The sequence below is a fragment of the Pelodiscus sinensis genome, chromosome 1, assembly GCF_052426305.1.
Source record: "Pelodiscus sinensis isolate ZL-2025 chromosome 1, ASM5242630v1, whole genome shotgun sequence".
NCBI lineage: Eukaryota > Metazoa > Chordata > Testudines > Trionychidae > Pelodiscus > Pelodiscus sinensis.
The window spans coordinates 125,706,887-125,732,513 of NC_143052.1; the positions used below are offsets into that span (position 1 = coordinate 125,706,887).

The window sequence follows — 25,627 nt, forward strand, 5'->3', positions numbered from 1 at the left end:
TGTAGAACTCAGAGCAGACTTTAGGAATGAAGGCTGGGTGGGGTCTTATCTTTGTTGAAGATTGTGTAAAGTGGGATTGCCATGAGAGCTGCCATCTCACTGACTCTGTGGGCAGATGTTATCACAAGGAGGAAGACCACTTTAAGAGTCAGCATCTGAAGACAAGTGGTAGCCAGAGGCTCAAATGGTGGCCTAGTTAGAACTCTGAACACTAGGTCTAAGCTCCATGGCGGAGGGACAGGTCTTTGGGGGGGGGAATAAGGTTAGTGACTCCCTTTAAAAATCTTTCAGTAATAGGGTGGGAAAACACAGAGGTGACATTTATTGAGTGTCTAAATGCTAAAATCGCTACGAGATGCACTTTCAAGGAAGCTAATGCTAACCCTGTTTGTTTCAGGTGGGCTATATAGTCTAAGATTGTGTACAGAAGGGATATATGAGGTTCTATTTGGAGTCCGGTGCACCAGGATGTGAACCTTCTCCATTTAGAAAAATAACTAGTAAGAGTAGTTTGTCTTTTACTGTTCATTAGTATTTCTTTGACGTGTCCCGAGCAAAGGTTCTCAGATACGTTGAACCAATTAGGAGCCAGGCCGTCAGCTTCAGGATATGAGGCTGTGGTTGTAGTAGGGCTCCTTTCTCCTGGGTAAGGAGGTCCGGCAGGTGAGGGTATGGAGATATTTGTTGCAGGAAGGGGAACCAATGCTGACAGGCCCAGGTGGGTGCCACTAATATCAGGTTGACCCCATCCACCTTGGTCCTGTCTAGTACTCTGGGTATAAGCAAGGTGGGGGGAAAACACATAAAGGAGTGGTTCCCTCTAGGTGAAAAGAAAAGCATCGCCTAGGGATCCAGGACCTATGCTGCTCTGGAACAATAGCGGCAACATTTCTTGTTGCAACAGGTAGCAAAGAGATCTCTAAAGGGAGAGCCCCATCATTGGAAAACACGGTGAAGAACATTGTCGTGAAGCGTCTGCTCAGAGAGTCAGCTGTGATATTGTTGACACCAGGTAATTACGATGCCACTAGTCTGATGTCATTTCGAATGCACCAATTCCACAGGTGAATTGCCTCTGCACAGAGGGATCGGGATCATGAGCCGCCCTGACGATTGATAAAATACATTGTGGCGATGTTGTCTGTAAGAATTCTAACCGTAAAGTTGAAAATGTAATTGCGGAAGTATCTGCAAGCATTGAATACATCCCTGAGTTCTGAAAGGTTTATATGAAGGGATGTTTTGTGTGGCGACCATCAGCGCTGGACTGGCATACCATTCATGTGAGCTCCCCAACCTATGAGGGAAGCATCTGTGGTGATGTGCAATGAAGGCTGTGATTGGGGAAAAGGTACTCCGGAGAGGAGACTGGGCGAGACCGTCCACCACTTGAGGGACTCACAAACATCGGTTGGAGGCAACACAAGTTTGTGGACATGGTGTTTTGCAGGAGCATAAATGGATGCTATCCAGTGTTGTAGTGCATGAAAGTGCAGGCACACGTGCATTACTACATATGTAGTTGCTACCATATGGCCCATGAGCTTTAGGCAATTAAGTATTTGGACTGATGGACTATAGCAGTGGTCCCCAACCTTTTGAGGTTGTTGAGCGCCAGGGGGACTGGCCGTTTGCCCGCCGGGCGGCGGGGACATTTGCGCGCCCGGGGGCGGCCCCCCCATAGCTGCATGCCCGGGGCCGGTGCCCCCTCCAAGGGCCACGCGCCTGGGGCCAGCGCTCGCCCCCCAAGCGCCCGGGGCCAGCGCTCCCCCCCGCCAAGCGCCGCACGCCCGGGGCCGGCGCTCCCCCCCGCCAAGCGCCGCGCGCCCGAGGCCGGCGCTCCCCCCCCCCCGCCAAGCGCCGCGCGCCCGAGGCCGGCGCTCCCCCCCGCCAAGCGCCGCGCGCCCGAGGCCGGCGCTCCCCCCCCCGCCGCCGGCGCCCCCCCCCCGCCAAGCGCCGCGCGCCCGAGGCCGGCGCTCCCCCCCCGCCAAGCGCCGCGCGCCTGAGGCCGGCGCTCCCCCCACCAAGCGCCGCGCACCCGAGGCCGGCGCTCCCCCCACCAAGCGCCGCGCGCCCAAGGCCAGGCCAGCCCCGAGCACCTGGTGGGCGCATGCAAATGCCATGGCGCCCGCGGGCACCGTGTTGGGGACCACGGGACTATAGAGTAGCACCGAAATTAAATCCTCTCGCTGTGAGGGCATCTAAATGAGCGCCGATAAACTCCAAGTTTTGAGACAGCACCAGAATTGATTTTTGGTCGTTGATCAACAGACCAAGGGAATTGAATGTCTGTCTGGTAATAACGTCTGTCATTGTAAGCGTCTCTGCAGATGAACGACCTTTTAAGAGGCAATTGTCGAGATAGGGGAAAAAGACACCTTTTCGACGTAAGTGTGCTGCTACCACTGCCATGGTCTTAGAGAATACCCTGGGGGCAGATGTAAGGCCAAATGGCAGAGCCGGTTACTGAAAATTTTCTGTGTCTACCACGAAGCGAAGAAACCTCCTGTGGGCAGGATGGATGGTCATGTGGATGTAGGCATCTTGGAAGTTGAGGGCAGCAAACCAGTCTCCGCTGCATCAATAATCCTTGCGTTGGACAAGAATGACCATTCTGAAATGTTGCACAGAATGACCATTCTGAAACATTGCAGAGGAAATGACTGAGCTTTCCACAGATGTAGAAGGGACTGCCAGCCACCTGACTTTTTGCACGTCAGGAAATAGAGTAGAAACCCTTTCCTTTGAACTTGTTCCCAACTCTCTCGCTCTTAATGAAAGAACATGATTGACTTCTTCCCGTAGCAAGAGCTTGTGAGAGGGGTCCCTGAAGAGGGACAGGGAAGGTGAAGTAGGTGGAAGAGAGGTGGTGAGGTAGGTGGAAGAGACAGGAAGGGCATCCAAAACCCATTGGTTGGTTGTAATCTCAGACCGTTGATGGTAAAAAGGTCTCAGGCAGAAGTGGAATATTGGTGAGTCGTGATGCTGCTGTTTGACAACTGAAAGAAGTGTGATGTAGAGAATCAACAAGTATAGTGCTTTGGCCACGTGACAGGGCATCCCAAGGACAAAACCAAGAAAAGCTGCAGACCTTGGAGGACGATCCGAGAGTCAGCGGGAACGCGTGTAATCAAGAGTCCTGAGCCAACAATAACAACATCTGCCTGAGTCAACGACCTTCGAGAATACTGTGTTGGGGCTGTGAAAAAGCACAGTTTGTGAAAAGCAGGATGTGGACTTTTGGGAAGTTGAGAGGGTATAAAGATAGTTGTAATCTTGCAATAAAATGATTTCGTGCTTGCACCGGCCGGAGTCCGTGCCTTCATACACCACAATGTGATATCCTCGACCAAAGAGTCAAATCTGCTGATTTACCGCAGGTTGGTTCTGTGTGTGATTATTCTGGTTATGACGTCGTAGTGGTCACTGACGAGGGCGGGGCTGGTCAAAGCCACATTGTTGCTGTTGCCTGTTATATGAGTAGCCATACTGTCTCTGGTATGTAAAGTACTATTTCCATCTGTATGGAGGAGTGTACATCCCCAAAGTACATAATGTAGTGCGAGACTCCTTACTAGAATGGAGGACCTCATCTGTCTCTTCAGCGAATAGCTTGTGTTTGTCGAAGGGTAGATCCTCGACGTTGTTTTGCAGGTCCCTGGGTACTCCCGCAGTTTGGAGCCAGGAAATCCTCCTCATAACAATAGCCGTAGCTATTGATCGGGCGGCTGTGTCAGAAACATCCATTGCTATCTGAAGGCCTGTCCTAGCGGACACATAGCCTTCCTGGACAACTGACTTCAATATTGGCCTCTTGGATTCGGGGAGGTGGTCCATGAGGATCATCAATTTAGTATAGTTATCGAAATTATGGTTCGATAAAAGCACTGCATAATTGGCCACCTGAAGTAGTAATGTAGCCAAAGCATATACTTTGCGTCCAAACAAATCGAGGTGCTTGCTGTCTTTGTCAGAGGTGACGTTCTTATATTGTAGCACTTTTGATCTATGATGCGCCGCATCGACAACCAACCAATTGGGTTGTGGATGGGTAAACAAGAATTTATTACCCTTCGACAGAACAAAGTACTTTCTACCTGCCCGTTTATTCATTGGCATTGTGGAAGCTGGGGTCTGCCAGATTTCCTCCGCTGCTTCTAAGATAGCAATTCCTCTTGACAAGGCTATCTTTTCACAGTGAGCGAGTTGGAAGTTCTTAAGGAAGCAGTACTGTTTTCCTTGTATCTCTGCCATTTGAACTTCCTGACTTGCTGCCACCCTCTTAAACAGGTCTTAGAACTGTTTAAGATCATTTGGAGGCGAGACATCCCCAGAAATAACAGCCTCATCTGGGGAAGAGAAAGACTGATCTGTGAGGGAGGTGTCAGGTGGTTGCTCCTCCGTATCTGAGATTTGGCCCTCTTCAGGCTCAGAATAATGTGGTTGAGGAGAGCTGTTGGCTGAGGTGGCTGTGGAGAGGGGTGGTATTGTGATGAGACCAAGATCTGGTGACATATGGGTGACACACAACTGACGGGGACCATCCTCTAGAGGGCGATAGGCGATGCCGATGGTAAAAGTAGTGATGGGATCCATGATAGTAATTATTGTAATCAGGGCTCAACAAATAATGCAATCTACTCGCCCGTGGTGAGTAGATTGCAACCTGGAAGAGCCGAGTTCGGGTGATCTGCGCATGTGCAGATCGCCGGACAGCACAGCTGGCGAGTGGGGCTCGCCGTGGTTCGATGAGCCCTGATCATAATGATAATGAGGTCTACCTGGGGATGACCATCTGGAGGAGTACAAGGGCCTGCAATCTTCCCAGTAGGCAGCACGCAGAGATACTGGGGAGTGGATGTGCCTGTAAGATGCTCTAGAAGATGGTGGTGGAGACACCAATATGCACCTAGAATGGTAATAAAAATGCCTTGTCGGTTCTGCGTTAGACACCAGAGGTACCCTGTGGTACGTAGATTGAGGCGAGTCATGGTAGTCAAGCAGTCGGCTACGCGGTGCTGGGATCTTGATGCCGTGCGAGATGGTGACTGTTCTAGAGAAAAAATTCGTGAAATGGAGCATGGTGTAGGGCTCCGTGGCTTATTCGACTTAGACAAGACTTTTCTGTGGGTCTGTGGGTCTTTCAGATGTTCCCGGTGCTGACGGTGTTTCGTGCAGTGCCGGAGCTGGTACTACCAGTGGAGAGCTCGGCACCGATCTGATATGGCAAGCCGCCAGTGCCAAGATGGCTCTCTGTTCCATGTGGTGCCGTGATGCTGGCACCGTAGAGCAGTGGTCCCAAACCACTGGAGGTTGCCGGGCGCCAGGGGGCGTGGCCGTTCGCCCGCCGGGCGCCTGGGGGCAGGGGCGCACCCCCCCCATAGCCACACCCCCTCCAAGGGCCACCCCTCCCAAGCGCTGTGTGCCTGAGGCTGGCGCCCCCCCGCCAAGCGCCTGGAGCCAGCGCCCCCTCCATGCGCCGGGCGCCCGGGGCCGGAGCTCCCCCGCAAGTGCTGCGCGTCCAGGGGTGGGCCCCCTCCAAGGGCCGCGCACCCAGGGCTGGCGCGCCCTCCCCCCCAGCTCCATGCACCCGAGGCTGGCGCCCCCCCCCCAAGCGCCACGTGCCCAGCGCACGGGCGACCAATCGGCGGCACTCCCGGGGCCAGCGCTCACCATGCGCCCGGGGCCGGTTCCGGTACCATGCATGCATCACGTGCCCGGGGCCAGGCCAGTCTCGAGCACTTGGCGGGTGCACACAAATGCCCCCGTGGGCGCGGGCACCGTGTGGGGACCACTGCCGTAGAGGGTGCTTTCATGGTTTTGGAGGGTGGCACCGTATGGAACGAGAGGAAACAGTGCCAGAGATGCCTGGCTTGTTTCCAACGCTCACAGTGCTCCAAGAGAGGGATGGCAGGGATCGAGTCGGTGACACCCTGGTCTTTTTGGGTGACGTGCTCTTGCTGTCAGCTTGGAACAGTGAGGGGCATTTTTGTGGGACAAGAGCCTCACCTAGACACCGGATACATGACAAGTGTCCATATGAGGCGTGCATGGCCTTGTGACATGTCGCACTTCTTAAAGCCTGGTGAACCAGGCATGCTGAACTTTTTTTTTTTTTTTTAAAGCATCGAGGCTGAAAGCAACAGTTGTTGCATCACACTAACCATATACATAAGAACAATAACTGATTTCTCTAATTTTTTTTTTTTAGGACAAGGAACCAACAATGAACAACAACAATATAGTTTCTAATTAACTATACTAATTAATGAAGATTGGAACTAATTTACACGGAATTAAAAGTATGACTGGATTAGTTGAAGAGAGATTGTTCACTCCGTCCAGGGGCAGCTGAAAGGAACTGGTGGGAGCCGGACCGATCTGCAGCTCCGGAATGAGCCCAATACCTACAGTGGAGCACCTATGAGGACATCACTTGAAGAAGAATGCTGCATGCAGCCCACGCCAGCAGGGGAATCCCAGCTGACCCCGGGCTTCATGCGGCATTTCAAAGTGGCAGCACTGTGTGGAGCCTAGGTTCTGGCCCCAGGCTCCATGCAGCGCTGCTGCTTTGAAGTGCCCCCTCTGCACTTCCCCTTTGTGCCTCTTTCTGACACAGGCAGAAAGGGGAGGAAGCGACTATTCGACTAGTGTGTTGACTATCTGATAAGCAAATGCTTATCGGATAGTCAACCAGTCGTTCACATTCTTAGTAGTCACACAACTCAAGCAATACATTCCACATTTAACAGAACAACACTGCATAGTCCATTAAGAAGACCTACGTTTAGGTAATGTATGGAACCAAGTGCCAATGATAAAGACTATTAATAGAGACATTTTTGAAGACCATTTAAATAGTCTGTTGCAGATCCTCAATCCAAAAAGGACAATTTGAGGAAATAGCATGTCACAGAAAATGAGACTGTATCATTTAAACCTCTAAATAGAAGTAAGGTGACCATCCATACATTTTGCTCTAAGTGCTTTGATGTGTAATTATGAGACCCTTCTTAAATATTTTCAACAGGAAATCTCAGAAAATAATGACCCAATAGCAAAGTACTGCTTGAATAAGCTCTGACACGAATTACCATATCATTTTAACTGTATTAAATAATGTATTACATGAATTAGCAGAACTGACCTAATGCTTTCAGAAAAGCTTTTTAACAATTGAAGCAGCACAGTTAGCAAGACCCTAAATCTGCAAGATGAGAGGGCAATATCTCGGAGAAAAAGTCTCTTGGAGCAGCAGTGTGAAAATGTAATTGCATCAAGCACAACCAAAGAACAATTCAGCAGTGAACCTATTCTAAGTTTCATATCCCTACTGTGTGATCTGAATAATGAATGAACTAAATGAATGCACAGATTTTGATTTTGCCTCATTTTCATCAAATCAAATAGGTATGAACTTAGCACTGAAAACATTAGAAAGCTAGCTGACAAATACAGAAAAATTCTTGACTTTAGTCAGGTGAAGTCATCTGCCCAAAAGTCCATGGAGGAGGAAAAGGAGTTCACTGTGAACCAGTAAAATGGTTACAAATACATAACTGAAGAGAAACATGAAATAAAGATGACGACAAATTTCCAGGAAATGGCAACTTTCACTCTACAAAATGCAGAGCAATATAGTTCACAACTGATGGATATATGTGCAACATTTCAAGCTTCCAGTGCTGATTGTGAGTGTGACTTCGGTTTTATGAATACTATCAAAACTAAATTATGAAATAGATTGAAGGAAGACCACCTGGATATGCTAATGAGACTCAAATTTCACATTTAAAGCAGTGGAGAAGTAAACCTTGACACCACTGTATATGAACCTGGAAGAATTGTAAAGGCAGAAGAGAAAAGGTTCATCAGGATAACCAGCAGCAAGTAACTGCTCCATCACCTAGCCTCAAAGTGTCAACTAGTGACTATGGGTCTCATTCCAGTAACTGGGATTAGTAGTTTCCTACATAAAGAAAATAAATGAAATAATGTCTTATGTCAAAACAAAAGGTTTCATTTTATGTTACACAAGAGCACAACAAAAGAGACCATATATACTTTTGCATATAAAAAGACATCAAATGGCTACTAAAATTTTTGCAGTATTAATTTTATTTTTGATTTAATATTATTTTAAAGTCATGCACCTTGTTAATTATCCCTTGTTTTAGTATTTTCTTCCATAATATTTAAAAATATACAAAAGATATTTGTTAGTAACTGGTGGGTACAAAGGTGGCACACATCTGAACAAGCACACATGATCTCAATACTGGTGCACAAGACAAAACTCACTCTGTTTCATGGATGGAAAATCATAAGGTGTGTCTAGACTACAGAGTTTTGTCGACAAAAGTGGACTTTTGTCGACAAAACTATACCTGCGTCTACACTACTGCTGAGTTCTGTCGACATAACGTCGACAGAACTCAGCAGTTTTGTCGACGCTGGTAAACCTCACTTTATGAGGCATAACGTCTTCTGTCGACAGAAGGTGTTATTGCATCTATGGTCGTGTCTAGACTACAGGGTTTTGTCGACAAAGCAGCTTGCTTTGTCGACAGAACTGAATGTAGTCTAGACACTCTTTGTCGATAGAAGCTTTGTCAACAGTATCTGTCGACAAAACTTCTGTCGACAAAAGCCTGTAGTCTTGACGTACCCACAGAGGAAACACTGGTTGAGGTTCAAGTAGAAACTCTCAATTCCTTCTATACTAGAGATAATTTTTTCTATGCATTTCACCATCAAGAGTAACATGACTGACCTTTATCAGAGCGTGCTTGCTGAATCTAAAAATCTCATTTACAGGAAGAGGGATTCTAGCTGGTCCCACAGATGACGGTATATCAAATGATTTCTGAGATTTCTTGATCTTCAAGGTGTATGTGAAAAATCCTAAAATCATCTAGGATCAGCATTGGTGCTGAGATGACAGTTTCATTTGGAGGTGACAAACACAGGTTCTTTGGGATGCAAAGGTGTGGAGGAAGACTGATGCTGCATTCATACCTCCGGGTCCCACTCTTCCTGGTACTTGGGTATCAGTGGACTCAGGAGTATCACTGGGAAGGAAGAGCTTTTCTTTTTTCATTAGAGATGACTAGTTTCTCAACACCTGAGCTGGTGACTTGAAGAAGTCCTTAAGTGTACCTATAGCACCACTGATGGAACTTATGGGGGATAGTTCTCTCCTCAATCCTAGACAGGACAGAGATGATGACTATATCCATGGGTGGCACCAATGGATAAGGCATCATCAGTACACAGGTTTGTGCCAGTGTTAGGTATGGACTGGTGCACATTGCAGTTGTTCCTCCAGTGCCAAGAGGCACTTCTAGTAACCAACCTAATACCAATGAGGTCCACTGCTTAGCACTTGTTTCCCCTCTCAACTTAAGTGATGGATAAATTTAAACAACAACAAATGGTCTGGTAGCACTTTATAGACTAACAAAACAACAAAATATGTAGATGGTATTATGAGCTTTCGTGGGCACAGTCATTTTGAACAGAATAAACGCCAGTCTATTATAATTCTGCAACCTTGTACAAGACACTTTGTACACAGAGAGTTTGGGTCAGAGGAAAAATCACTGAGCTGGGATTTTATTCTATTCAAAATATTAAAATAATAACAAAGAAGGTTGTTCTAAAGAATCCTCACATAATTTGTAAAGTTTGGACAAGAAGTTTGGTGGCGGTCGGGGACTCCCTCTTAAGAGGGACTGAGTCATCCATCTGCTGTCTAGACCTGGAATTTCAAGAAGTGTGCTGCTTACCAGGAGCTCAAATTCAAGATGTGACCAAGACTCTTTCAAAACAGATCAAACCTTCAGATCGCTACCCCACGTAGGAACGAACGGTACAGCCAAGAATGACCTTGAGTGTGTCACTGCAGATTATGTAGCGCTGGGAAGAAGGATCAAGGAATTTGAAGCACAAGTGGTGTTCTCGTCCATCCTACTTGTTGAAGGAAAAGATCCAGGTAGGGATCGTCAAACTGAGGAAGTAAATGCGTGGTTGCGCAGTGTTGTCCGAGAAGGGGCTTTGGTTTCTTCAACATGGGACTCTATTTCGGGCACAAGGACTGTTAGGAAGAGATGGGATCCATCTAACCAAGAAAGGAAAGAGCAACTTCGCGGGCAAGCTTGAGCAACAAAGGAGGACCCCGATTTGAATGAAGAAGGTAAGGCAATCAACTGGTCATTTAAGGTGTTTGTACATGAATGCAAGAAGTCTGGGAAACAAATAGGAAGAATTAGAAGCCCTGGCCCAGTCGAAGAACTATGGTTGGATTGGAATAATGGAGACTTGGTGGGATGACTCGCATGACTGGAGCACTGCAATGGAAGGGTATAAACTGTTCTGGAAAAACAGGCGGGGGAGAAAAGGAGGAGGATTTGCATTGTATGTAAGAGATTGCTCAGAGCTCCAGTATATAGAGGGAGAAAAGCCAGTTGAGAGTCTATGGGTTAAGTTTAGAGGTAGAAAGACAGGGGTGATGTTGTGGTTGATGTCTGCTATAGACCACCGGATCAGGTGGATGAGGAAGACAAGGCTTTCTTCAGACAACTGAGAGAAGGTTCCAGATCACAGGCCCTGGTTCTCATGGGGGACTTTAATCACCCTGACATCTGTTGGGAAACCAATACAGCAGTACACAGACAATCCAGGAAATTTTTGCAGAATGTTGGGGATAACTTCTTGGTACAAGTGCTGAAGGAACCAGACAGGGGCCATGCACAGCTTGAGCTGTTCCTCACAAACAGGGAGGAACTAGTAGGAGAAGTAAAGGTGGGTGACAACCTGGGAAGCAGTGATCATGAGATGGTAGATTTCAGGATCCTGACCAAAGAAAGAAAGGAGAGTAGCAAAATAAACACCCTGGACATCAGAAAAGCAGACTGACTTCCTCAGAGAACTGATGGGCAGGATTCCCTGGGATGCTTCCATTAAAGGGAAAGGAGTCCAGGAAAGCTGGCAGTATTTTAAAGCAGCCTTACTGAAGGCACAGGAAGAAACCATTCCAATGTGTAGTAAGAGATGCAAATATGGTAGGCGACCAGATTGGCTTGCCAGGGAAATCCTTGGTGAACTTAAACACAAAAAGGAAGCTTACAAGAAGTGGAAACTTGGAGAGATGACTAGGGAGGAATATAAATATATTGCTCGAGAATACAGGGGAGTTATCGGGAAGGTGAAAGCGCAACTGGAATTGCAGCTAGCAAGGGATGTGAAGGGTAACAAAGGTTTCTACAGGCATGCTAGCAATAAGAGGGTGATCAGAGAGGGTGTGGGGCCATGACTGGATGAGAGAGGACCCTTACCTAGTGATAGGTGATGTGGGAAAAACTGAAGTACTCAATGCTTTCTTTGTCTGTCATCACAGACAAGGTCAGTTCCCAGACTAATGCACTAGGCAATGCAGTATGGAAAGGAGATGACCAGCCCTTGGTGGGGAAAGAACAGGTTAGGAACTATTTAGAAAAGCTAAACATACACAAATCCATGGGTCCGTATTTAATGCATCCGAGGGTACTGAGGGAGTTGGTAACTGTCACTGCAGAGCCTCTGGCCATTATCTTTGAAAATTCGTGGCGATCAGGAGAGATCCCGGATGACTGGAAAAAGGCAAATGTAGTGCCCATCTTTAAAAAAGGGAAGAAGGACAATCCAGGGAACTACAGATCAATCAGCTTTACCTCAGTAGCCAGAAAAATCATGGAGGGGATCTTCAAGAGAGGAAGTGAACAGGAATAGTCAACATGGATTCACAAAGGGCAAGTCATGCCTGACCAATCTGATTAGTTTCTATGATGAGGTAACTGGCTCTATAGATATGGGGAAGTCAGTGGATGTGATATACCTTGACTTTAGCAAAGCTTTTGATACAGTCTCCCACAATATTCTTGCCAGCAAGATAAGGGAGTATGGATTGGATAAATGGACTGTAAAATGGATAGAAAGCTGGCTAGAATGTCAGGCCCAATGGGTAGTGATCAACGGCTCGATGTCAGGTTGGCGGTTGGTGCCCCAAGGATCGGTTCTAGGACCGATTTGCAACATCTTTATTAATGACCTGCATGAAGGGATGGATTGCACCCTCAACAAGTTTGCAGATGACACTAAGCTAAGGGGAGAGGTAGATACGCTGGAGGGCAGGGATTGGGTCCAGAGTGACCTAGACAGATTAGAGAATTGGGCCAAAAGAAATCAGATGAGGTTCAACAAGGACAAGTACAGAGTCCTGCACTTGGGACGGAAGAATCCCAAGCATTGTTACAGGGTGGGGACTGACTGGCTAAGTAGTAGTTCTACAGAAAAGGATCTGGGGATTACAGAGGATGAGAAGTTGGATATGAGTCAACTGTGTGCCCTTATAGCCAAGAAGGCTAATAGCATATTAGGTTGCATTAGGAGGAGCACTGCCAGCAGATCTAGAGTACTGATTATTCTCCTTTATTCGGCTCTGGTGAGGCCACATCTGGAGTATTGTGTCCAGTTCTGGGCCCCCCACTATAGAAAGGATGTGGACGCATTGGAGAGGGTCTAGCGGAGGGTTACCAAAATGATTAGGGAGCTGGAGCACATGACCTATGAGGAGAGACTGAGGGATTTGGGTTTGTTTAGCCTGCAGAAGAGAAGAGTGAGGGGGAATTTGATAGCAGCCTTGAACTTCCTGAAGGGAGGTTCCAAAGAGGCTGGAGAAAGGCTGTTCACAGTAGTGACAGATGGCAGAACAAGAAGCAATGGTCTCAAGTTACCGTGGGGGAGGTCTAGGGTGGATAGTAGGAAAAACTATTTCACTAGGAGGGTGGTGAAGTACTGAAATGGGTTACTTAGGGAAGTGGTGGAATCTCCTCCCTAGAGGTTTTTAAGTCTCTGCTTGACAAAGCCCTGACTGGATTGATTTATTTGAGATTGGTTCTGCCTTGGGTGGCGGGTTGGACTTGACCTCCTGAGGTCTCTTCCAGCTCTATGATTCTAACAGCCAATGCTAAAGAACATGTCAGACACGTTAGATTCCATATTGCTGTTATAGACAGTAGGATGGAACTGAGTGAGGGTCATAGCTGCCTCATCTTTATGTCCTGGTATGGGAGCATGGAAAGGCTAAGGGTGCATGAGCAGCATGACTGCTAGTACAAAGAATATACAGCAAGATCCACATCGACACATGCTAGAAGAACTTTCAGAAATATTTTCTTTGCTTGGATAAAATGAAAACAGTACCCCCTTCTCTATGATTACAGAGGCCCTGATCCTACAACATGGAACTAAATTGAAATTTTGCCTTTGACTTCAGTAAGAATGGTTGAAGCCTAAAAGACACTGCCAAGAAGATATGCATGGAATACCTGCAAAGCCAACCCTATCAACAGCAGACGATGGGGTGCTATGCAAGTGAGGCATAGCTAGCAGCTTCGTGATTACATGAATGCAGTATCCAAAAGTCCAAAACTCAGGGAGCACATATGCTGTTGACACTTCTATAGTTCATGCGCTATTGTAATCCTCTTCCAAAATTCCCTCAGCTTTAGAGAGAGCTTTCCATCCTTCTTACAGTTCAGCTTCCATTTACTCACAATCCATGCAATCAGATTTTATGGGAAATGATTTTATGGGAATATATTCTTTAAATTATTTGACAAAAAAATTGGCTCATAAATTATTATTTTCCCATCTCTAGAAATACACATATTTTCTCTGTATTTTAATACTACTTTGATAAATTGTCTACCCATATGAAAACTGAAAGGAAAAGTGATGTTGCAGTGTATTAAATAAGATATATATTATTTAAAATGTTATACTACGTAAACCTGTTCTATAGAAAGAACAATGCCAATCAAGCTAAAAGGATAATAAATTATGCTAATTGCATATGAATGTGGAACATTTTTTATTAAGCCCTCGCTCCCCCATGTGGTCATTCTGTAGTATAACTGTACCTCCTGCCAGACCCCTCCTTTCCATTTTATGAGAAACAATCAAATTGCAGGTACATCCCATTGTCCTAGCACAATCAAATCCTTACCTTGCTTATGATAAAAGGAACCTGCATACTAAATTTAATGGTCATAGTTCTTACCATTTAAGCAGAAGATCTTATATAAAAGGAATCACAGATGGACGGACAGATAGACACACATTTTTAAAGTTTACAGATTGGTAAAACATTTTGAAGATGAAAAGCATTATATAAATACTTAATATTAGTTTAGCTGTCATTAGTAAAACTTCCTAAAGAACTTCAACCATGTGCCATTAATGTTTTAACTGCATGTTTATCTATAGCCATTGATGTATACACACTGATGTAATTAAAGACATTATTGTAATAGAAGGGGTGGGGAACCTCAGGCCTGGGGGCTGGATGCGACCCCCTGACTTGCCTGGATCTGGCACCCAAGGCGCAGGCTCCTCCCAGCATGTGGGAGGCCGTGCTGGCACTCCAGCTTCCTCTGCTGCCTCACCGCGGGACTGGAGTGCACAAAATCTACTAGCCTAGGCCCCACCCTAGGCTCTGGCGCATGAGGGGAATCATGGGAAGTGTTTTTCTCCTTTTTAGTAGGGGGTCGTGTCAGTGAGGGTTGGGTTTTTTTTGTTTGTTTTGCTTCTCACTTGTGTGTGACCCCCCAACTGATTTTTCTTGTGGGTCAGCAACCACTGACCCAAAAAATGTTCCTCACCACTGCTGTAATGCTCATGTACAAGAAAAGTTACGGTTGCTCTGAATATTTTCTGACTTACTGCAGTTCATATATCCTATTATTTTAACATATTTGTTTCAAAGTTAAAATGTATATAGCTGAATATTCTGTACACTTACAAAAAAAGTAGCAGGTTCACTTAAAATTATAATTCTCTATATTTTCCTGCAACCACAAATTGTAATGTAACAGTTACCTTCTTTAGCCTGACAATCTCAGACTCATCTTTATGAACTGTCTCCTTCAACATGCTGATCTTATTCGCCAACTTTTGTAGCTGTTCATGACTATAGTCAAGCTGAATGCTCAATCGTGTCTTCTGGTTTTCAAATTCCAGTCTGGCCAAACATAAACATAAAATTACATTATTTTTGGCCAACACTCAAGAAATCAGTTTAATGCGGATTTGAAAGTGTCCATAAAAACCCCCCATAACTGCAAAGAAAATGTACCATTCATTCTTATATCAGACTATAAATGCAAAGAGCAAACTAATTTTAACATGGCAATGTAGATGTAGGATGTACTGAATCCACAAATAAAATATCTTTAGATATATTGAAAATAATAGTAATAAAACCCCCCACACTAACAAGTATACTGATGACCAGGGCTCGCCGAACCGCGGCGATCTGCGCGGCGATCGCTAGCCGTGCTGTTCAGCAATCTGCGCGTGCTCTTCCGGGTTGCAATCTACTCGCCACAGGAAAGTAGATTGCATTATTTGTTGAGCCCTGCTGATGACTTCCACAAATATATTAATCAAATATTTTGTCCCACCAGAAATGCAACACAAATTTAGTCCATCTCGCTTCTCAGTACAAGGTATGAACTTGTGACCGATACAGAAAGCTTCCCTGTTTATTGTTCTGTCAACTTTTTATCCACCTTCCTCTCAATTCTCTGAGATCTGAAACAAAGATTTTAAATGGAGCATGTCTAATTCTTTGACGTTTTACATCCTATTCAACTATGAACATGTACAGGTATTTGAATCTCAGCTAAATTAACAGAAAGTGTTTTGTCCTTAGTCTAATATATAAAGGAGAATGTTCATATGTTTGTGCTCTAATAACTTGGACACTTTCCATGGGATAACCTTTCCTCTGGCAGAAGGTTTTAAGGTACTTTTGGACCTGATCAGGCCCTATCTCAACCTGTAAAAATAAAAAATAACCCACTGCGCTGCACAGCAGGGGCAGCCCCGCCCACCCTAGGTCACGTGCCCGCCGCCCCAAAGCACCATCCGGGACTCATCCCACCCCCACATGCACAACGGCTCTGGCATCTGCCCTGTCCCCTGCGGCTACTGTTACCAGGTAGTAAAAACCAAAAAAACAAAATATGGCCACATTTGAGGGGGGGGGGGGGGGGGGCTGGCTGGGAGGAAGGGGGAGCCGGGAAGCAGAGCTGGTGTGTGTGTGTGGGGGGGGGGGGGGGCTGGGGAAGATCGGGGGAGGAGCAGCCGGCAGAGCTGGGGACAGGGGGCTGAGGCAACAGGGCTGGCCAGGGAAGATCAGGAGGGGGCAGCCAGCGGGAAGCAGAGCTGGTTGGGGGGAGGGGAGGAGCGGGGGGGGGGGGGGCAAGGGAGATCAGGAGGAGGAGAACCAGCCGCCAGGAAGCAGGGCTGGCAAGCGGGGGGGCGGGGGGCAATTTGGCTGGCAGGGAGCGGGACCAAGCAAGGCCGGGTAACTCCATCTAGTACGTTTCTAGGTGACAACATATCACAGTGTCCAACTCAATAGATCTAGGTGAAGAAAAGGAATTGGACTCTGTGTATGGATGCCAACTTTCTATTTGCAGAAAATGAAATACTCTTTCCCTGAGGCCCGAACCCCTTCTCTAAAGCTCTGATCTCAATCACTCCATCTCTCCTTCCTCAGTGTCTCACTTCCTGTAAACTCACTCGCTCATATCCCTGGCCTGAAGCAAGGTGTTGGGAGGTTGGCAGCACTTACCTCAAACAGCTCCCAAAAAGTGGCTGGCATGTCACTACTCGGAGAAGGCAAGGCCAGGCAGCTCTGCATGCATTTCCCAGACAACAAGAGCTGCAAAGCTGGTGCTTGGGGCCAGAGCAGCACGTAGAGCCTCTGTGGCTCCCCCTACACCTAGAAGCTGGGGACACTTCTTGGCTGCTTTCTAGGAGCTGCCCAGAGCTGGGTAGGGTACCTGCCAGCCTCATGCCAACCAGATTTTTAACTATCTGATCAGCAATGCTGATCAGAACCACCAAGGTCCCATTTTGACCAGGTGATCCCATCAAAGAGTGGGCATCTGGCTACCCTAAATATAGGCAAAGATCATTTGGTGTTAAAAACTCTGAAGTCCTGAATCAGTGCTAGGCTGATGAGAGGATACAAAAATGAACAGTAATCCTTATTTTGAGGTGTTGTTCTATAAAATTACTATAAGACATACTTGGCATTGCCCGGATCCTTCAGGGCAGGAGGCTAGAGGCATGGGGGATGCAGGAATCAGGGTAAGGAGTAAAAAGTGAGGGTTGGAAGAAGGGGGAGATCAGGGACAGGGGCTCTCTCCATCTGTCCATGGCCCAGGGTGATGGGGGCTTTCTAATCCCTCCTACTTTGGCTGAAGGAAGGGGTTTGAGGCAGGGGGAGACTTACCCAGTCCAGCTGCCAGCCATGTGGAGCCCCAACCCCAGCTGGCAACTCTCTTCATGGTGCAGCTGCCTCCTGTGGTAACTCTGAATCTCACTCTTCTCGGGGCAACCCCTTCCCTTTCCATGTTATGGAAAATAGTCCCATTCCAGGCAGATGATTTTTTCCCACCACAACCAAACACTGACCTTGCTTTAAGTTAGGAGAAGAGGAAGCTGCATGACGAACTGGTTAGCCCTAGCTCATACTGTTTAAGAGGAGCTCTTGAACAAACGGACTGACTGACGGAAGGACAGAAAGACAGACAGCTGCACATTTCTAAAATATGTAGATAGATGAGGGGAAGACTTCCTATCCAAAACTCGAACAGGACTCTGACTCTCCTGTTTGAGAAAGAAACTTGTCCTTTGTCAGTTAAGTATGTGAGTGAAAACCCTATTCTTGACATTACCAATCTGAAAATCTCTAGTATGAGGGTCTAATTTCCTCAACAGGTGCTTCCCATATATACCTACTACATCCATACATTTGATTCTCCTTTGAAACGTGTGACCTTGTATAGTGAGAAGGAATGGCCTCCCACTGAGCCAGAGGGGAGAGAGAGTCACTAATCCACTACACCTTGATTAATAGCATTAATATTTTCAGAAATTTAATGATAAAGCTTTTTCTCTGGATAATATTTACAATATTATTCTTTCTTATATAGATACACAAAGTATTGCAATAATGACAAAAGTATAGTATTACTTATATAGTCTCATCTAACCAATTTCTTGTGAAATGCCGCTGTGGACTAAATGCTGCAGTCACTGTAGTAGCCTCAGACAATATACTTTGCCTGACTCCCAGTAATAAACATATTTCCATATTGTTAGGATTTCTATATAAGATGTGATAAAGATGGAGATAATACATAACATACTACAGTAAATCTCTCAGGCTTTTGCAATCCTTCCTATGATAACTATGCAATTACAGGTTGAACCTCTCTAGTCTGGCACTCTCGGGACGTGACAGGTGCCAAACCAGAGAATATGCCAAACCATGAGAGGTCAATATTGTCTCTAGAAACATTACCAACACTTGCACTAGTTAGAGCTAAACAACAGCACAGAACACTAAGAGCCAGAACTGATGACTATAAACAAACCTTATGGGACTGCAGGAACTTGGCCACACACATGCCTAAAGCAGTTTTCATTTATTTGAACACTACCTTTTCCTATCAGTTTCCTCCTGCTGTTTCACACGTTCTTGCTCAAATACATTAATGTTCTCTACCCCTATCTCTTCACAGAATTCCTGGAATACAGCATCTTCAATCTTTAAACAAACAACCAAAAAAACATAATTGAAGCTTTTTAAAATTCATGTAAGAGAAGCATCATGACATAAAAGGTTTATTTTGGGGGCAAGGTTTTAAAGAAATTATATAAATGTATTTCAATGTATTTAAAGCTGCTGAGAATTCAGTTACATTAATAGTTTTCAAAGTGGACATGAATTCCAACTAACTAAACACAGCGCAGGTCACATTCACAGGACAAGGAGACATGTCTCCTCTAGCCAGGGTAAGGAGATGAGTCTCCACTCTATGCCAGAGAGGAGCAATATTACACCGGAGACAATTCAAGGTATCAGACTGGAACATTAAGCCTCCTACTCCTACCTATGGCTCCCATTCTCTATTGGGAAGAAGGCTATATAGGGTATGCACAGCTGCTGATGCTACAGTACTTCTCTTGCCACTAAGTTACATTTCTGCAAATGTAAGGTCTGTACCACAGAAGAGTGCTTATTCCCTATTAGAAATCCTACTCCCTTCTCTATATTTATTCAGAGGAATCACACCACAGGTTATTCTGTACTGATAAAGAAAAGAGCAAATGTTTCCACAGACTAGAAAATGGATATCTACAACCAACACATATGGCCTAAAATTAATCAACAGATAAATGAGTTTTACATTTGGAAAATTATGCTTACAAGTTTCAAGGGATATTGGGACATATTCAAACACTGTAAGTTACTCTATTTTGTACTTATCAGAGGAACACATTCTAAAAAAACATGCAGCACAAGCTAAGATGGATCTCTGTAAAAAAACATAAAAGCTCTTACAAACAGCCATAAGTTAAATATAATGTCAAAAAACTGTCATTTATAAATGTCAATATCCAGGGTTATTTAAAACATCAATTCAGATACACTATTCTTAGAAATTCTTAATCTACATTTTCTTTTACTATACAAGCAAGTACAATTATTTACACAGGAAATGATGAAACATACTTAGAAAATATTATTTTAGTGAGAACTGTATTTCAACTATCTAACTCTGTATAGCTGACTCATGGTAATGATGGGCGTGTCTATACAGCACCCTAAATCGAAATAAGATACACAATTTGCGCTACACAAACTGCGTATCTTATTCCAAAACTATTCAGAAATAGCTTATTTTGAAATTTGGTGCAGCTACACAGTACCAAATTTCAAAATAACATGCTATTTTGAGCCATCCCTTATCCCTCATGCAATGAGGTTTACCTGGATGGTGAAACAGCATGCCCACTATTTTGAAAAATATTTCAAAATAACAAGCAGCTTGTGTAGATGGGGGTAGCTATTTTGGGATACATTTAGTATCTCAAAATAGTCGTGCAGTCTAGTAGACATACCCTAAGAAACCTTTTTTATAGGTAGCAAAAGACAAAAAAACCCCATATTTTTAATTTTAAAGTCTAAAATAGTTGAGTCTCAGCAAAATTGCTTCAACATATTTTTTAAGTTACTTGAACAGAGAAAAAAATTCCCTTTATTCCAAAAGAATCTGTAGAGTTTATATAACTGAAAAAAAAGGCTACTTGAAATTTGAAAATACAAGTTAGTTTTATTTTGTTCAACATGACTTAGAAAGCACAAAATTCTGGTTTAAATAAAAATGATTCAGTATTTTAAAATTACCAATTGCTAAATTTTGGATATTAAGCACTCACATTGTAATGTTTTTATTCTTAGCATCATCTCACTGGTAGATTCGTATAGCATACTGCATGTTTCACCTAGACTGTAGTTACTGTTTAGATTAGTTAAAGATTTAAATAAGTACATAAATTCACACTAAACTCAGCAGAAAAGTTGCTGTAAATTGATATGAACGTCATAGAAAATGTTACCTCGTTAATTTTCTTTTGAAATTCTTCAATTTTCTCTGCTCTTTGTAAAAGTCCTTTATTCAGCATAGCATGTTGTGATTTAATATTAACTAATTCACTTTCCAGCTTAGATTTTTCCTAAATACAAAGAGGAAGAAATATTTTTATCTGTTTCTTCGTGCAGAATGAATGATATTCTAAATATTAGTAGATGCTTCTGACACTATAGTTATTTATCTTGTGGTAAAAAATTACAACTTATTTTCTGAAATTGCTAATGCTGATTTAAATATAAAGGCTATAACTGTATAAAATAGAAAGCAAATTACATATTACAAATGAAAGAGCCAGTTCAGACTTATTGAGATGTGTCTTTTTTTGGGCAGGGGGACAGAATACAGTACTATAGATTAAGTTTAGCTGAGTTTCAAGGAATTACAAAAACAACAACAATAGTAACATCTAAAGGAAAGCCTCATTGCTTTAAATTTAGTATTTAATCTTATTTTCTAATTGTATTAATTTTCTAAGCATAACCACCATTCGCTAAATATAACTCTAATAACTATATAAAGAAAATTAATATAATACCTACTAAGCTTGTGGATGTTGCAGTGAGTATTAATTTATGAAGCATGAAGATTATAACCTAAGATCGCCAAAACTGAGGAAAAAATAGGTGTTTTGTTTTACCTTATAGAAATTAGCAAGGTGTTTCTTTTTGATACTCTCTAATTCACTCTGTGAATATTTGAGCCGTGTCTGAGTTCCCTGGCACTGCGCCTGCAACTGTTTCAAGTCAGTCTCCTTACGGTTGACCTTCATTAATTCCTAAAACAGATTTCAAAAACTGTATGAATAAATATGCATAAAAAGTATCAGAGGGGTAGCTGTATTAGTCTGAATCTGCAAAAGCGGCGAGGAGTCCTGTGGCACCTTATAGACTAACTGAAGTGTAGGAGCATAAGCTTTCATGGGCAAAGACCCACTTTGTCAGATGCATGTAGTGGAAATTTCCAGAGGCAGGTATAAATATGCAGGCCAGAATCAGGCTGGAGATGACGAGGTGGATCCAATCAAGGAGGATGAGGCCCACTTCTAGTAGCTGATCTGGAGGTGTAAATTCCAAGAGAGCAGAAGCTGCTTTTGTAGTTAGCAAGCCATTCACAGTCTTTGTTCTCTCCAATCTGGAGTCTCTCAAAACACCAACCTTCCCCACAAGTGGACTTTACTAAAATAAGACAGGAGATCTACATTACACACTTCACTTCTCTACAGAGGAAAAAGGACTGTAAGCTGTCTAAAATCCTACCTACCACATGGGGCCACAACAGTGGTACCCCTAACTCACCCAGCAATATCGTCAATCTCTCCAACTACACACTCAGCCCAGCAGAAGAGTCTGTTCTATCTCGGGGACTCTCTTTTTGCCCCACCACCCCCACTAACATGATACAGTTCTGCGGTGATCTGGAAGCCTACTTTCGCCATCTCCGTCTCAAGGAATACTTCCAACACAACACTGAACAGTGCACTGACACACAGATACCTTCCCACCAACAGCACAAGAAAAAGAACTCCACATGGCCTCCTCCTGAGGGCCGAAATGATAGTCTGGACCTCTACATAGAATGCTTCCGCCGACGTGCACAGGCCGAAATTGCCTAAAGGAGGCTGCCAGACAACTCTCCAATACCAAATTCTACAGGTCTCTTTCCTCAGATCCCACTAAGGAATACACTAAGAAACTGCACCATCTGCTCAGGACACTCCCTACACAAACACAGGAACAAATCGACACACCCTTAGAGCCCCGACCAGGGTTGTTCTATCTATTACCCAAGATCCACAAACCTGGAAATCCCGGATGCCCCATCATTTCTGGCACTCTCACTGAAGGACTGTCTGGCTATGTGGACTCTCTACTCAGACCCTACACCACCAGCACTCCCAGTTACCTCCGTGACAGTACAGATTTCCTGAGAAAACTACAATGCATAGGTGATCTTCCAGAAAACACCATCCTAGCCACCATGGATGAAATTGTTACTCACCTTGTGCAGTAACATCTGTTCTTCGAGATGTGTGTCCCCGTGGGTGCTCCACTACAGGTGTCGGGCTCGTCCCGGCGCCGCAAACCGGAAAGTTTTCGCTAGCAGTAGCCCCCTCCGGAGGACCGCGCATGTGCAGAGCGTCCCGCGGCGTTTGCGCCTTTTCTGCGTCGCGCGGTCCGACCCGCCAGTTCCTCCTAGCCGGAACATTTGAAAGAGACAAAACAGATCTCCGAAGCAGGGAGGAGGGCGGGTCGTGGAGCACCCACGGGGACACACATCTCGAAGAACAGATGTTACTGCACAAGGTGAGTAACAATTTCTTCTTCTTCGAGTGATGTCCCCGTGGGTGCTCCACTACAGGTGAGTATGAAGCAGTCATCTAGCTGCTGGTCGTGCTTCAGAATTACTTGTGCACAGAAGAAAGAACTGCCTGAGCAACTGCTATGTCTGCCGCTTTGAGACGGTCAAGGGCATAATGTCGAGCCAACGTGGATGAAGACGACCATGTAGCTGCACGGCATATGTCCCGTAGCGGTACGTTCTTCATGAAAGCCGTGGAGGCGGCCATACTCCTGGTTGAATGTGCGGTTGGTGGACAGGGTAGAGACCTGCCCCTGAGGGTATAGCAACGAGTGATGCAGTTAACGATATGTGCCGAAATACGTTGTGACGACAGTTGATGACCTTTAGAGCGATTCGCCAGTGATAATAGTAATCGTGGGGACTTCCGGAAGGGACGCGTTCTGTCTAAATAGAATGCCAACGCCCTTCTGACGTCTAATGTGTGCCAGCGGGCTTCCTCAGGTGTAGCATGTGATTTGGGGTAGAAGGTAGAAAAGACTATAGGCTCATTGATGTGGAATGACGAATTAACCTTTGGCAGGAAAGCTGGATGACATCTAAGTGAGACTCCCTGCTGAGTGAATACTGTGTAGGGAGGATCGGCAGAGAGTGCTGCGAGCTTGGAGACTCGTCGAGCCGAGGCAATCGCAAGGAGAAAGGTAACTTTAATTGTGAGGGTCTGTAAATCACAAGTTGCAAGTGGTTCAAATGGTGGGTAGGTAAGAGTGTCCAGGACGAGGGTAAGGTCCCATGGTTGTGAGATAGGTCTATGCGGTGGGTAGAGATTCGAAATACCCTTGAGGAACTTCTTCGTAAGTGGATGAGAGAAGACGGAAAAACCCTCTATTGGAGCGTGAAAGGCCGAAATTGCTGCCAAGTGTACTCTTAGGGAAGCAGCAGCCAATCCTTGCGAATGTAAATGAAGTACATAGTCTAGGATGCACTGAATATGTGCCTTGAGAGGATCGATGGTCTGTGATTGGCACCACGCGAAGAAGCGACGCCACTTGTAGAGGTAAGATCGTTGAGTGCTGTGGCGTCTGCTCTGTACTAGTACGTCCCTGACTGCTTGAGAGCAAGTTAGCTCTAGGCCTTGTAGCCAGTTAGGAGCCAAGCTGTCAGGTGCAAACGGTCGATGTCCGGATGGATAAGATTGCCGTTTTGCTGCGAGATCAAGTTGCTGATCCGTGGAAGTCGCTGAGGTCTGGATACCGACATCTGCATGAGTTGCGTGATCCATGTCTGGCGAGGCCAGAAGGGGGCCACCAGGATTACTGTCGCTGAGTCGGATAGTATCTTCTCTATTACTCGGGGTATCAGTGGAATTGGGGGAAAGGCGTATAAGAGATGGTATGTTCCCCACCTGAGCAGGAAGGCATCTCCCATCGATTGGGTGTCTATGCCCGCTCTTGAGCAGTAAGCGCGACATTTCTTGTTGTCGCGAGTAGCAAAGAGGTCGATCTCTGGGTAGCCCCATAGCTGGAACAGATTGCGGGCTACGGAGTGAAGGAGTTCCCATTCGTGTTGGGAATGGAAGGATCTGCTGAGTGCATCCGCAATTGTATTGGTTTTGCCGGGGAGATAGGAGGTTGTGAGTGTGACACTGTGACGAATTGCCCAGTTCCAGAGGCGCACTGATTCCGCACACAGGGTCCTGGACCTGGCTCCCCCTGTCCATTGATGTAGTATACAGTGCATATGTTGTCCGTGAGGACCTGTAGAGTGGTTCCCTGTATTTGGTGGATGAAGTGGCGACAAGCGTTGAAAACTGCCCTGAGTTCCAGGAAGTTTATGTGAAGTAGGGATTCTTGGTGGGACCATAATCCTTGGACCCGGCAGTGCAGCATATGTGCCCCCCAGCCTACAAGGGACGCATCCGTGGTAAGCTGAATTGACGGGAATTGGATCTGGAAGGGAACACCCGCCAGAGTATTGGCCGGTTGGAGCCACTATGCTAGCGATTCCTTGACACGGGCAGGGACAGGTGTGAGACTGTTGATATTGGTAATGCCCGGTTTGTAGGCTACAAGGAGCCAATGTTGTAGACATCGCATGCGGAGGCGAGCGTACGTTATAACATACATGGTGGAGGCCATGTGGCCTAACAGCTTCAGGCAGGTAAGGTATGAGACTGTCGGGGCCGTAAGCAAGACGCTCGATAGGTCCTGTATGGCGTCGGCTCTGTCTGTAGGTAGGTACGCCATAGCGGTGGTAGAGTCCAGTTTGGCTCCAATGAAAACAATGGACTGGGCGGGAATCAGAGTAGATTTTGGAAGATTGATAATTAGTCCAAGAGTCTCGAAGATACCTTTTGTAGTGGTAACTGCGGTCTCGGCCTCTTGTCTCGAAGGGGCCGTGAGGTAGTCGTCAAGATAAGGAAAGATGGTGATGCCGGCTCGATGGAGGTATGCAGCTACGACTGCCATGGTCTTTGAAAACACTCTTGGGGCTGCGGATAGGCCAAAGGGGAGCACCGTGTATTGGTAATGATCGTCTCCCACGGTAAAGCGTAGAAATCTCCTGTAAGCTGGATGGATGGCAATATGGAAGTATGCGTCCTGTAAATCGAGGGACGCGAACCAATCCCCTCTGTGTAGTGCTGGGATGATGGAACCCAGAGTAACCATCTTGAATCTGTGTCTTTGCAGGTGGCGGTTGAGGCCGCGAAGATCTAGGATCGGTCTCCATCCCCCCGACTTCTTCTCGGTGAGAAAGTACCGGGAATAGAA

At 45.5% G+C, this 25,627-nt stretch overlaps 1 protein-coding gene across 2 annotated transcripts in view; it reads right to left on the reverse strand.

Annotated features, from left to right (window-relative positions):
• Window positions 1–25,627, reverse strand: part of SMC1B (structural maintenance of chromosomes 1B) — a 99,979-nt gene that overhangs the window by 37,573 nt on the left and 36,779 nt on the right. For both annotated transcript variants that reach the window (XM_075899976.2, XM_075899966.2), the window contains exons 13-16: window positions 21,196–21,333; window positions 20,524–20,640; window positions 18,561–18,667; window positions 14,920–15,061 (exon numbers count right to left, since the gene is read on the reverse strand). In XM_075899976.2, coding sequence (XP_075756091.1) covers window positions 14,920–15,061; window positions 18,561–18,667; window positions 20,524–20,640; window positions 21,196–21,333 — 504 coding nt within the window. The remainder of the gene's footprint in view (window positions 1–14,919; window positions 15,062–18,560; window positions 18,668–20,523; window positions 20,641–21,195; window positions 21,334–25,627) is intronic.